The sequence below is a fragment of the Delphinapterus leucas genome, chromosome 9 (genome assembly GCF_059928025.1).
Source record: "Delphinapterus leucas isolate spDelLeu-1000000601 "Yukka" chromosome 9, BTC_Dleu_Yukka2, whole genome shotgun sequence".
Classification (NCBI taxonomy): domain Eukaryota; kingdom Metazoa; phylum Chordata; class Mammalia; order Artiodactyla; family Monodontidae; genus Delphinapterus; species Delphinapterus leucas.
In genome coordinates, this window is record NC_143137.1 from 41558661 (window position 1) to 41571455 (window position 12795).

Sequence of the window (12795 nt, forward strand, 5' to 3'; positions counted from 1 at the left end):
TTTGGTGTAAATTCAAAATTTTAGTAAAACAAAAATTTCAGACTTAAAATGAGCAAAAGACTATTCTTAAGGGAGATGGCATCCATCTGTCTTCATTCACATGTAAGGCAGAGTAAGACACAATGAGCTAACTTGACACCAATGGAAAATTAGGTTCCAGATGAAAGTTTAGGAGCATAAATCCTCTCAAAGCAGTTACTAAAGAATGACATTTCTAGAGAAGAGTATTTACCTTTTTAGTATATATTTTATTTTACTAGAGAAGGAAAAGTAGATTAGCTCCTACTAAAGTTCACAAAGCAAAAGAAATTGCTTTCCTTTTAGCAATATTATTAATATTTGAGTTTTTATTCAGGTAATACATAGGGACACTTTAGATCACATATCAAGTTGGATGCAAAACTGGGGAATTTTAATTTTGAGTAAATTTCTGTTTAATCAAATTGTCCATTAAATGTGGTATTTTGGTTAAATGAATGTCTGCTCATAGCATATCTATCATACATAAAATCAATCCATAGGAGACAACTATACAATACATGAGACAATTTCATCATTCCTTAATGTTTCAAGATGCTAAAAGACTCCCTGAGCTGCTCTACGGTATCCTTTACCAATGCAGCAGTGTTTTTGGATATACGTGGTGTGGGAGTATTCTGTATCATTTGATCTTCCCTTTTCTCATCATTCATTCCTGTAGCTGCAATCCCCCATCTTTCATCTCCACCACTTTACCAAAATTCCCTTATGGGAGACAAACATAAAGGTGTTACTCTGTATTTATTCTTCCTGATATCCAGGAAACAGTTACTACTACTTTCCCTTTTGTAAACAGAATGTGATGTTCAATTACTCTGATTCACCTAGTATTGGACATTTCCATGCAGTTTTCTGATAGTTTAACTCCTCCTATTTCTAAGACTGTGTTTTCCACAAGCCTCATCTCCCTTTATACTCTGTCCCTTGATGAATATATCCTCTCTATGGCCACTAGAGTTACACCTAAAGCTCTATCCTTCTGTACTTCAGTCAAGTCAGACAGTTCCTTACTCCTAGCATATCCAATGACTGGGACTGAATAGTTCATGTTAATTTGTCACTGACTCTCAAACTTCAGAATTCTACTGCTTTGGGAGCTCTCTTTGCAGTCTCGAAGTCAAACCACTCTAACCCAGGACAACTTTCTCCTTGGCGGTCAGTCATTTTTTTGGTACCAATATATGTTATAGGTGACACCACATAACGTTTTCAACTATACTGTAAACACTCCCTTTTACAAAAAACATGCCATCACCTTTTGTACTCTTGCCACAGATAGCACATAATGGGCCCTTTAAAAAGAACTGATTTGAAGCTGAGTTATAATAAACACTGTTGACTTTCTAAAATTACTGTTATCAGTTTCTCTAAGCAGAGAATAATAACTGTGCCAATATGAAACAATCTTCTTGTAATTTTTAAATATTATCTCATCAATGAATCACTGAAAAATAACTAAAGGACCTGAAGTAAAGTACTTTAGCAGCTGAAATACAAGATGTATAAAATAAAAATAAGGTGGACTTATTAACTAGTTGTTAAACTATTTTTGTTAATGTCATCAAATTTTAGATAGTGAAATATTTTTCCCTTTTACTAAAATAGCTTTCTTTATGATTACCTGGTTCTGGTATTTTTCAGGATATAGAAATCTCTATTTCCACTTACTTAAATATTTTACTTTATCCTTTTAAAAATCAACCCGTTCCTCCACTCTGAAAATAATTAGTAATATAGTTTTCTCCACAGTTTCCGGAATTTATTTATCTTTTCCATTTCTTATTGCTGATAACAAAGCACTCTCTTCTCTCCTTTTGTTTTCCTTCTCTATTTGATTTCTGCACTGTCCACTGCCACACCCTGAAACTTATTTTTATCAAGTTTTCCTCTTTCCATTGTCTTCCTTGGTTTGCCTGCAACAGCTAGTTCTCTTAATTAGTAAAGTGACACAGCTTTGAACTTGAATGTTTCTTACAAGCAACCACTACTCCTAAATTTAACCTGCAGGATTTCAATTACTTGGAACTTACAGACATATGGAACACTGGCATTGATATTTCCTTCATGTATTTATTAAATATCCACTAGGTGCCTTTATCATAAAGACATGAGCTACATAATATATACATCTTTCTCATCTCTCCTCCGAACTTAAAAGGAAAAGCAATAAAGTAAAATATTCCTAAGCTTACCATTTTCAAAGCATACTTATCAAGGATGTTTTACACGTCTCAAAGACTATAAATGAAAAATTGTGTTAAGAAGCCAAATGAACATCTAGCATAAGTGAACATTTATGCCTTAGGAAAGAAAAACAAGTGTGCTAAAACAAATTTAACAAATAAATGAATTTTTTATTAAGCAAATTTGCCTAATCATCTCCCTCAAGGAGCTGAAGCCAATATCTTCATCCTACTTGTTAAAAATGTTAAATAGGACCACTCCCAATCCCACAAATAAACATTTAATGACTGTATTTATCCTAATCCATCTTAAGGCATCTATTTCCATGAATCTCTTCCTATCTGACCCACTCCATGATAACATACCACTTACCACTTACTCTGAGTTTCTTTAATACATCTAAGCAACCTCATCACAGCACACATCTACTTATATATTACATAATTTTAGAATTTTTTATATTTTCATACATATGTATGATTGTCCTGTTGCTTTCCTGTACTAAATCTTCCTGCAGGAATGGTCCTTCCTGCTTATAATGCTTCCATACTAGTGAGTCCCACTCACCAGATGTCACTGTGTACCTTCAAATGTTCAAAGTCTAGCTTCTGACTCAGTAACTAGCCTTTTTGTCTATAGTATTTTAGGTATATAGGCAATTATTGATTGCATATTTAAAAAACACATAAGATGGGCTTCCCTGGTGGCGCAGTGGTTGAGGGTCCGCCTGCCGATGCAGGGAACACGGGTTCGTGCCCTGGTCCAGGAGGATCCCACATGCCACAGAGCAGCTGGGCCCGTGAGCCATGGCAGCTGAGCCTGCACATCCGGAGCCTGTGCTCCGCAGCAGGAGAGGCCACAACAGTGAGAGGCCCGCAAAAAAAAAACCAAAAACCAAAACAAAACAAAAAACACATAAGACAAACTTATAGAATATCATTGTCTCAGGCACTAAGCAAGTAGCACAGATTTAAAATTGAAGAAAATAAAATCAGAGGGAATACTGGCAATTAATACTTATGAAACATTCCTTACATATATAATATCATGAGATTATTAGTTCTTCTGAAGTCACATCTTAAAAATGGAAGTGAAAGGAAAGAGTTCGTAACAGAACCTGAAGTGTTGTATTCTCAAAATCAAGAGATGACCACCCTTTCATATGCATTTGCTCTTCTCCCACTGTGTGAGGCATGGCAACCCCAATGGCTGAATTAACTCCGTCATCCACTTTCTACCAAAACACCCCGTCATGAGGTCTTTCGAGAAAAACCAATTACATGGCAATCTCTTTGACTTCAAAATTCACTTTCATCTCTTGTATATTTCTTGAGGTAGCAGTTTGACTCATATTTTCCCCCACTTTTAAGAATGATCTTATTCTTGTTCCATGATTTCCAATTATCAATATGCATGTTACTACTTCAACATAGCTCAAGAGATTCCTGTGTTTTGGGAAAGTGAATAGTATGAAAATGAAGAGACACCAACTTAAGATGACCATCTAAAACTGGAGGTTGAAGAGAATAGTACATAGTGAGGGTCTGGAGAAGCAAGCAAGATGAGAGAGGAGAGAAGTAGCAAAAGGGTATGAAATGGCATGAGAAAGGAATTTATCTCAGCATGAAAACACTGAGGTTCATTTTGATCCCCTTTCTGTTCCTTGCCCACTAATGTCTCTGGTTCTTTTCAACTTTTTCTTCAGGATTTCCCTCTCTGCTACTGATTTTCCAATTCAGGTCCTGGTCCTCTAATCAGAAAAACCTCAACGTCCTGTTCTCACATGCTTTCCTTCTCTTTCATCAGGTGCACAAGGTACAATTTAGGAGTAATGTTTTCCCTCCTGGGAGGAAGATCAGTTTTGTTCACAGTGTTCCAGTAACAAAAACGCTCCACTCACCAGCTACCAAGCTATGTATTTTTAAATACTCAAAGTCAAGTTTTTGACCCAAAACTTAGCCCTCCCTTCCACAGTTTCCACATTAAAGAAGAGCAAAAGCCTTTTCCTTTCCACTTTCCATACCTCTTTCAGTATTAAACCTTAACACAAAGTATAATGATCAAGAGACCCATTTTCCTATATATCCCTAGCCACACAGCCTATTTTGTATTTTTGCTCTTGACTTCAAAACCTTGGCAAAATAACCCAAGTTGTCTCTATGCAGTGCTTACTGCAGTGCTTACTTCAGGGCTAGAACGAAGATACCACTTTAAATTAGCTAAATTTATACAAGACAAAAAGTTAAATCTGTCTTACTCTAATTTTATTTAGGGGAAGAAAAAATTTATGTTATTTTCATCATTACTCACACTTACCTTATCAACATATTTCTTAGAATTGTAAAATCACAATGTTCACCATTTTCAACTATAAAAAAAAAATAGGTCACATACATTATTTCCACTAAACCCAGTCTTTTCAGAGGAAACTGGGTGTTAACAACAATGAGAGAATATGCAAAATAGCTTAGATCAATTTTTCATTAAGATTTAACACTGTAACATAGTACTTAATTTAAGGGCACATCAGACGACTGTGCTATATTACTTTATTGTAGTTTAATCCTCAATGATAAAATATAAACCTAACAAATGAGCTCTCCAAAAGCAAACAATTTTGACATTTTGAAAGAGGACATCATATATTTCTCTTTATTGGTTGAAAATGTATTTATTCCATAATAAAATGCATTTTAAAAGTTCAGTGTTGGGGATGAGCAGGGGATCACTTTAGAAAAACTTCCCTGAGGTAACTAAAATGAAAACTTGAGCCAAGAACATTAAGGTTCTTTATTTTTTAAAAACGTATCACTAAAAGAACACTCTTTGGTGGGGGAGGTACCTAAAACTAAAGATACAAAGCAATTTCTTCTGTGCGTATTTCTAAGGGCTGTACTAGTTCTAAAGCCTCAGCTCAGCAACTGAAGGTTACATGGCGATGACAGAGCTGGGAATGAGCACAGTATCACTGGTCGGGAAAGTCATTGATAATGACTAACTTGGAAAATATTCTAAAAATTACAGAATTTTTCAAAGTAATACCAACAAAGAGAACAATCATGACTCAAATCTTGATTCCAAGTTACTATAATACAGAAGATTAAATATTAGTAAAACCAGTATAATAAACACAAATTTGGGGAAACATGTCTATTGCCAAGAAGGCCTTGTTGAGAACTGATGCTATAACTAAGATTTTATTGTTGTTTAACACTCCTTAAAAAATTAGTAGAGGATCTCTTAATAATGAAATCTTTTTGCTCTAAAGATGTAATGCCAAAAAAGGTGACTTCTGTCCTGAGGAAAAGAAACTGTGAATGTTTTAATTGAGCTTCTGACAGTTCTCATTCTTGAGGGTCCCAGACCCATCTGAGACTCAGATAAAAGTGACAGGCCTTTTCCAAAATTGTTCTCAATTTCAGAAGGTTTATTAGATCCCTTGGAAGCAATCTTTGGTCCCCACGTAAAGAACTCCTGCATTGTAAGAGTTTTCAAACAAAAAAACAGGAATAGACTTAATGGCGAGGCAGAGGTGGGAGGGTGGGTACTGACAAGTGGCTTCTAAAGTACTACACCGTTAAGATTTAACACGTACTTGCCTGACTTAGTAGGACACAAGGTCTGAGAAACTTGAGGAAATGAGACTCAATGAAACTGAATTCAGAACTATCTTTGAAAATCTAGACTGTATCAATGCAGTATGCATATCATACTACTTACTATAAATACAAATATTTTTAATCACATTTGTGAGATCTTATAGAAAGCCATTCACTGAAGAAAACCTTACCTTCAGCAACACCCCAAGGATACTGCCTTCCTCTGACCCTTTTGCCATTAACTTCAATGATAGTATTACTACCTACCACAGCAAGAGGTAAACGGTCCTATAAAACAAAGTACTCTTGTTCAAATATATCTCTGTAGTCCTCACAAATTCAAGAATAAAGAAGTTACATTACTCAACAGATAAGCAAAAACAATTATTACCCCGACAGTTTCTGCATTCATTTTTATAGGCCATTCAATTACTATTTAGTAAAATGCCATTATATGGTATTGTCACCAATGTAAACAATAAATAAAATATTTTCACTGAAAATTTAAGAATACTAAGGCATATGCTGATCAAATTATTTGTTAAAACATCATTCCAAAAAGAAGCTGCCCCATATTGGAAAAATTAAAAAGGATAAAAAATATATTAGCAGTTAGAGGAAAAAAATGAGGCTTGTGGCTAGCTTGCCTACCTGATCACAAACCAACCCTAACAGCCCTGGAGGCAGAGAATGCCATTAGTCAGTACATCATTTTTAGGTCCAGGGTACTTAGGAAACCACTATAATTTAAAAATACAGAAAATTATGTCGGTATAGATTTTTGGTTGATTCTTATGAAAGGACAAAAGAAAACATATTTTTGGTCTTAAAACAAAGATTAAGCATAACAGTGCTTAAGAACAAATCCTTTCCCTTCTTATTACGCCCCCCTTTTCTTTCCCATTACCTGTTTTTAGGGGGAAAATTACAAAATATCAAATCAGTTAACTGAAAACCACATGAAGACAAGAATTACATTATTCATCTCTCTATTCCATACAATGCTTTATGATACATAATAGCCAAACAACAAAGTTAATCATAAAGTTGAATTCAATACTGAATAACCTCTCTATTTAGTTTGTAAGTCAACTGTTTAAAAACACTGATATTTTTGGTCTTTCCAGCAGCTATTATAGTATTTTTAAGTCCCTAAAACATTTTAGTATATGTATGGGAATGAACCTACCTTTATCTTTTTAACAAGCTTATTTTCTTCTTCATCATCTGTCTCTGGGAATTCATATATTTTAATTTTATGTTCTTGGATTTCTTTCATTATCTAAAATGAAAGAGGAAGTCAGCAAAAGAGCATCACACATAATTTTAGTAAAGTAGCCTTATTTTTATTATACTCTTCTTAAACTCCTGAGTCCTCAGTTCCAGTTCCTTTACTGTTTTTCAATGATGCAAAATGTCATCTAAAACCAAAGTAATATGCTAGTCTTTTTTTTAACCATAAAGTTGATATATAAAAGTACCATTCTCAAAATCCAATTACTGCAGAAGTGTTAAAAGTCATATGGTTATAACCAAAAGAGTTCTAAAAATGATGTAAGAACCCAGAAAGGGATTTCTCTAGCTGATTTCTACTCTAATGGCTTTAGGTCATTTATTTATAATGACTGAGATACTTCCTCTAGATAAACTCTTACCAACTGTTTTATTCATCTAAATCAACAAAGCTTAAACTCACCTAAAATTTTTAGTAGAATTTAGCAAAGGTAAGGAAAATTAAGTATAGCATTGGCTCCAGGAAAAACAAAGTGCACACTTATCAGAAAATATCCTTGCATGTACATGTGCATGCACACAAATCAAGGAGCAACACATATAAGATCAAGCAAGCACACAGGGAGAAAACATGCCCTGGAAATTAAGAAGCTAATGAGTTTATAATAATAATCAATGAGAGTGCAGAAAAAAGAAAGACAAACTTATTAATAACATCAGAATGACCTAGTTCAAATTAAATTATCTTGTCCAAAATCACTCCAAATTCTAATAAGAATACAGACATCTAAATAATGTTGAATACCTACCCAATTCAAACTCATAACAAACTGATGGCTAATATACCTATAGCTAGCTCCCTGCCTGTACTGGTAGTTCAGCGCTTCTCTCACTGCCGGGGTCCCCAGCAGCAGTAAAGGGAACCTAAACAAAATGTGCAACACAGTTACTAAACCAGACAGAAGTAAAACTGCCACTGAGAAAAATAGGACCACATATTTTTTACAATTGAGTTACATATGTCTATATACAAAAAAACCCAAGAAGATAAACGATGAGATGTCAAATACATGACTAGAAGAAGAAAGGAACACTAGCAGCTAGCTCTAGGAGCAGTGGTTCTTAGTCAGAGGTTGTATATTAAAATGGCCTGAGTGAGCATCTTCAAAATAATGAATACAAAAGCCCTATCTTAACCTACAGAACCAACTGGTAGAAATATGCTCCAGTAACTCATTTTGAAAAAGTTCTCTAGACGACTCTGATAAACACCCTTGGTTAAAAACGTTTTTTAGGGCTTCCCCGGTGGCGCAGTGGTTAAGAATCCACCTGCCAATGCAGGGGACACGGGTTCAAGCCCTGGTCTGGGAAGATCCCACATGCCACGGAGCAACTAAGTCCATGCGCCACAACTACTGAGCCTGCGCTCTAGAGCCCACGAGCCACAACTACTGAGCCTGCGCTCTAGAGCCCACGAGCCACAACTACTGACCCTGCATGCCCTAGACCCCATGCTCTGCAACAAGAGAAGCCACCACAATGAGAAGCCCGTGCACTGCAACGAAGAGTAGCCCCCCGGCTTCCCTGGTGGCGCAGTGGTTGAGAGTCCGCCTGCCGATGCAGGGGACACGGGTTTGTGCCCCGGTCCGGGAAGATCCCACATGCCGCGGAGCGGCTAGGCCCGTGAGCCGTGGCCGCTGGGCCTGCGCGTCCAGAGCCTGTGCTCCACGGCGGGAGAGGCCACGGCAGTGAGGGGCCCGCATACCACAAAAAAAAAAAAAAAGAGTAGCCCCCACTTGCTGCAACTAGAGAAAGCCCATGTGCAGCAACAAAGACCCAACACAGCCAAAAGTAAATAAATAAAATAAATTTATTTTTAAAAAAGTTTTTTAAAAGCATAAACGAAGAAAAAGAAAATTGTACAACCCTACAATGTGACCAATCCGGAAGTAGAGATCATTGCTTATTCGTCTTTATCTCTTAGTTCTTAGAACAAATACAAATCAAGATACATACAAATCAAGACAGAAGAGGAGAAATGTTATTATATGATTAGTATTTGAACTTAGAAACAGCACATTACAAAATAAAAATGGAGTGAATAAGCGTAAAATAAAAACATATACTCCTGGTAGAAATACCAGATATATGTAGTAAAAATGATACACTAAAACATTATCAAAATTTATACAGATTTAACACAATTTCAAAGCAAATTTCCACAGGCTTTTGTTTTTGTAATAGGTTTCAAGTTATTCTAAAATTCATACTGAAAAAGGTGAAGAACCAAAGTATCTTGTTACAAAGGGGACTATAAGGACAATAAGAGATAATTAACTCTAACATCTATTTAAAAATATTATACAACATAGCCGCAGTCTAAAAGACAGAAAACTGGCCTAAAACTTAAAAATAGGAAATTGGAATAGGAAATTGGAATAGGAAAGTGGAATAGGAAAGTACAATAGTTCCAGAAACTGACCCTACATTTCATAAAATATAATATATAATAAACCAAACACAACAATGAGGGAAAAATAAACCCCTGCTTTAAAGTGTTCAGCTTTTCTGGAAAATTAAATTAAAACAAATTAGGTACCACTTTATTCCAAAAAAGTTTTAAAAATAAAAATGACAAACAATGCTGGCAAGACATTGGAACAAATATACCCGTTATAAAATGAATTTGACTGTTTTATTGGGAAAGCACCATGACAAAATGGGTAGGTGGGGGAGGGAGATAAAATAATCATACCCTTTCAAAAAGTAATCCTGTTCCTGGGAATTCAGTCTAGGAAAGTAATTCTAAAGGGTGTGGGAGGGGTGCTGGTGGAAGCTATACGGAAACATCTAAAATAGCCTATTTAAATTGAAAGGATAAGGGCATATGATAATACTTATGGGCTCCTAGGAGAAAACTAAAGCAGAAGACTATTTTCAAGAGTTATTTTTAATACACTGTAAACAACCATATAGTAAAGTAGCAAGAGGAATACACTGTAACACATTATACTGAAAATATGAAAAACTACAAATTACATGAATGATATTAGAAACCCAAGAGTTCAAACTCATTCTACTTACCTGTTTCTTAAACTGTTGGCACTCCTCTGGTGTGAGTGTGTCTGCTTTGGCAATAAGTGGAATGATATTCACTTTTTCATGCAAACGCTTCATAAACTCAATATCCAATGGTTTAAGTCTGAAATACACAATATTTAATATGACTGGATTGATCAGTTTGGGAGAAGAGATTCTTCACATCCCAACGTTAAATTACATACATTGGAACTACTTTACTTACTCATCAGAAACACTCCCTGAAGGTGTATTGGGCCAGCAACAGTTAGGAAGAACAGGATTTCAAGAAGCATTGGAGTGGCTAAGAAGGCTTTGACTCCTGTCCTTTAACACCCTGGTCATAGGGTTTGGGCCCTAAAGAGGAATTAGAAAAACCAGGAAGGCTCCTAATAGGCTTTCCTACAGCAGTCTCTACATTTACTACTCAAAACTTGGGAAATCTTTGTTTTGTTTTTAAATGAAAAATTTAGTCCTCCTTCACTTCTTGCTACCAACTATATTTCTCAGAGAAGAGGCTCAAAAGAGAATCTTCTTCATCCCTTTTACCTATTACACTCTAACTGCTGCCTCCACTTTGCCATTATACTTTCAAGAAGGTCACCAAATACTACCATGCTGCAAATTAATTAGCAGCGGCCAACTCATAAATACTGTGGTGTGTACCAGTATTTTTTAATTTGCCCATTATGCAACATTGACATTACTCCCTCACAAGCTGTTCACTTAGGGTAATTTTCAGGATCCTCTTTGTAAGCTAGTCTCCTTAATACATACATTCCTCAGAATTCTCTAGAAGGTCTTCTCTTCTCACTCTGCATTCTGTAAGCTTATCATTAACTACAATGACTTCTATTATCCTCTATGGGTCAATGACTCCCGAGTCTTTATACCCAGCTCAGATCTCACTCCTGTGTTCCAGGCTTGTGTCCACCCAGTGGAAATACTACTCGGATATCCCATTTTGGCACCTCAAAATCAAAAGCTCATCTGAGCTCCCACGTTTTCCCTCCCCTTCTGTGCTTTCTATCTCAGTGAACAGCACTACAATCCACCCAATTACTCAAGTCTGAAACCCAGAATTCCTCCTTCCTCTAATCCTCAATTCCAAAGATTCCCCAGGACCTGCTGAACAAATATAAAAATATTTATATATTTATCTCCATTTCCATTACTTTGATTCAGGCCACCAAAGTATACTTTTGGTATGGATAATGACAAGAATCTATCTCTCCAAACCATGCACACTGCAGTCAGAATGGTTTTTCTAAAATCCAAATCTGATCATCAGGTCATTCCTTGACTAAAAACCTTACTAAAGCCAGATTCCTTAGCTAGTGTGGCCTACAAGCCCTGTGAAAACATAGCCTCTCCAGCTGTCCTCATCTCTTAGCATCCCTTAGCATTTTTGCTACCTCCTACTTCCAACGTGCCAGCCTTTTTGAACTTCTCACAATTCCTTAAAAGCACCATACTTTGATCTCTGGCCATAGGCTACTACTGCCTTTGCCTGGAACACACTCCATTCCCATCCCCCTTCTACTTGGCTTGCCTAATTCCTAGTCATCCTTTAGGACCTAGCTTACTATCCTCATTTCCTCTGGGAATTCTTCTCTAACCTAAGACTAGGCATCTTTCTAAGGGATCACAACACTCAATTTGCCACATAGTAACCGCTTACTTATGTATTTGGTTTTCCCATCTTCTCACTAGAAGATCCTCAAAAGCAAGGCCTTTGTCTCATTCATCTGTATCTCTTATATCTAATACAGTGTCAATACTTGAGAAGGTATCCAATATCTGTTGACTAAAAAGTAAGTTGCTGTCATTTTCCTTACATCTTTGAATAACTTTAAATAAAAACCTGCTATTCCTCACATCTAGAATACACTGTAGACTAAAAATTAATATTCTACAAAAATAAATGAAGGTAACAGCAATATTTTTCACAGAAATGTGGTGTTCCTTAACTTTTATAAAACATGAGGAAAATGGAATAAAGATCTAATTTCATTATAAATTGTATTGACTAATATTTTAAAATAAAGAGAAAGCCCTTCTTAGGGTTCTCTTAGAGTACTATAGTTTAATATATATACAATGTTGGGCGTATTGGGGGTCCAGAGACTAATGAGGTATTCCTTTTCACTAACAAATAATACTATATACTTCTTTGTGGTAGTGACGCTGACTGGCAGAAAGATGGGGTAAGGAGGCAGGAAGGCAGATACAGAGAAATAAGATAGCTACCTCCAAGTCTAATTCTCGTCTTAAATCCTCTGAATTTTGATCTTGGCATTCACAGAACACTACAGAAAAAACTTCAGAAAAGAGTGTGTGGCTGGAATAACACTATATTTATCTGTAAATAGCACCCTTACCTCACTAGTGCTAACTGAAAAACCTTTCGATTTCTGAGAAAAAATTTAAGTTTTGATTGTTTCATCAATCATTACATCATGACACTGAAGATAAAAGCCATGGCCCAGTCAATCAATCTCAGATTTGTAAATTTTTAGAGTTCACCTTCCAGATTATACTCATGACAAATTTAAATTACCACCACTACCACCTCATTAAGCTGGTGACAGAATCAGTTAATCTAAAATTTTAATAAATCATAAGAGCATTTAATATAAAATATTAAAATCAAAATCCAAGT

At 35.8% G+C, this 12795-nt stretch overlaps 1 protein-coding gene across 3 annotated transcripts in view; it reads right to left on the reverse strand.

Moving 5' to 3' along the window:
* SEPTIN7 (septin 7) overlaps nucleotides 1-12795 on the reverse strand; it is a 102582-nt gene that overhangs the window by 17976 nt on the left and 71811 nt on the right. For all 3 annotated transcript variants that reach the window (XM_089917535.1, XM_022583461.2, XM_089917534.1), the window contains exons 6-9: nucleotides 10140-10257; nucleotides 7012-7104; nucleotides 6014-6110; nucleotides 4540-4591 (exon numbers count right to left, since the gene is read on the reverse strand). In XM_089917535.1, the coding sequence (XP_089773661.1) occupies nucleotides 4540-4591; nucleotides 6014-6110; nucleotides 7012-7104; nucleotides 10140-10257 (360 nt within the window). The remainder of the gene's footprint in view (nucleotides 1-4539; nucleotides 4592-6013; nucleotides 6111-7011; nucleotides 7105-10139; nucleotides 10258-12795) is intronic.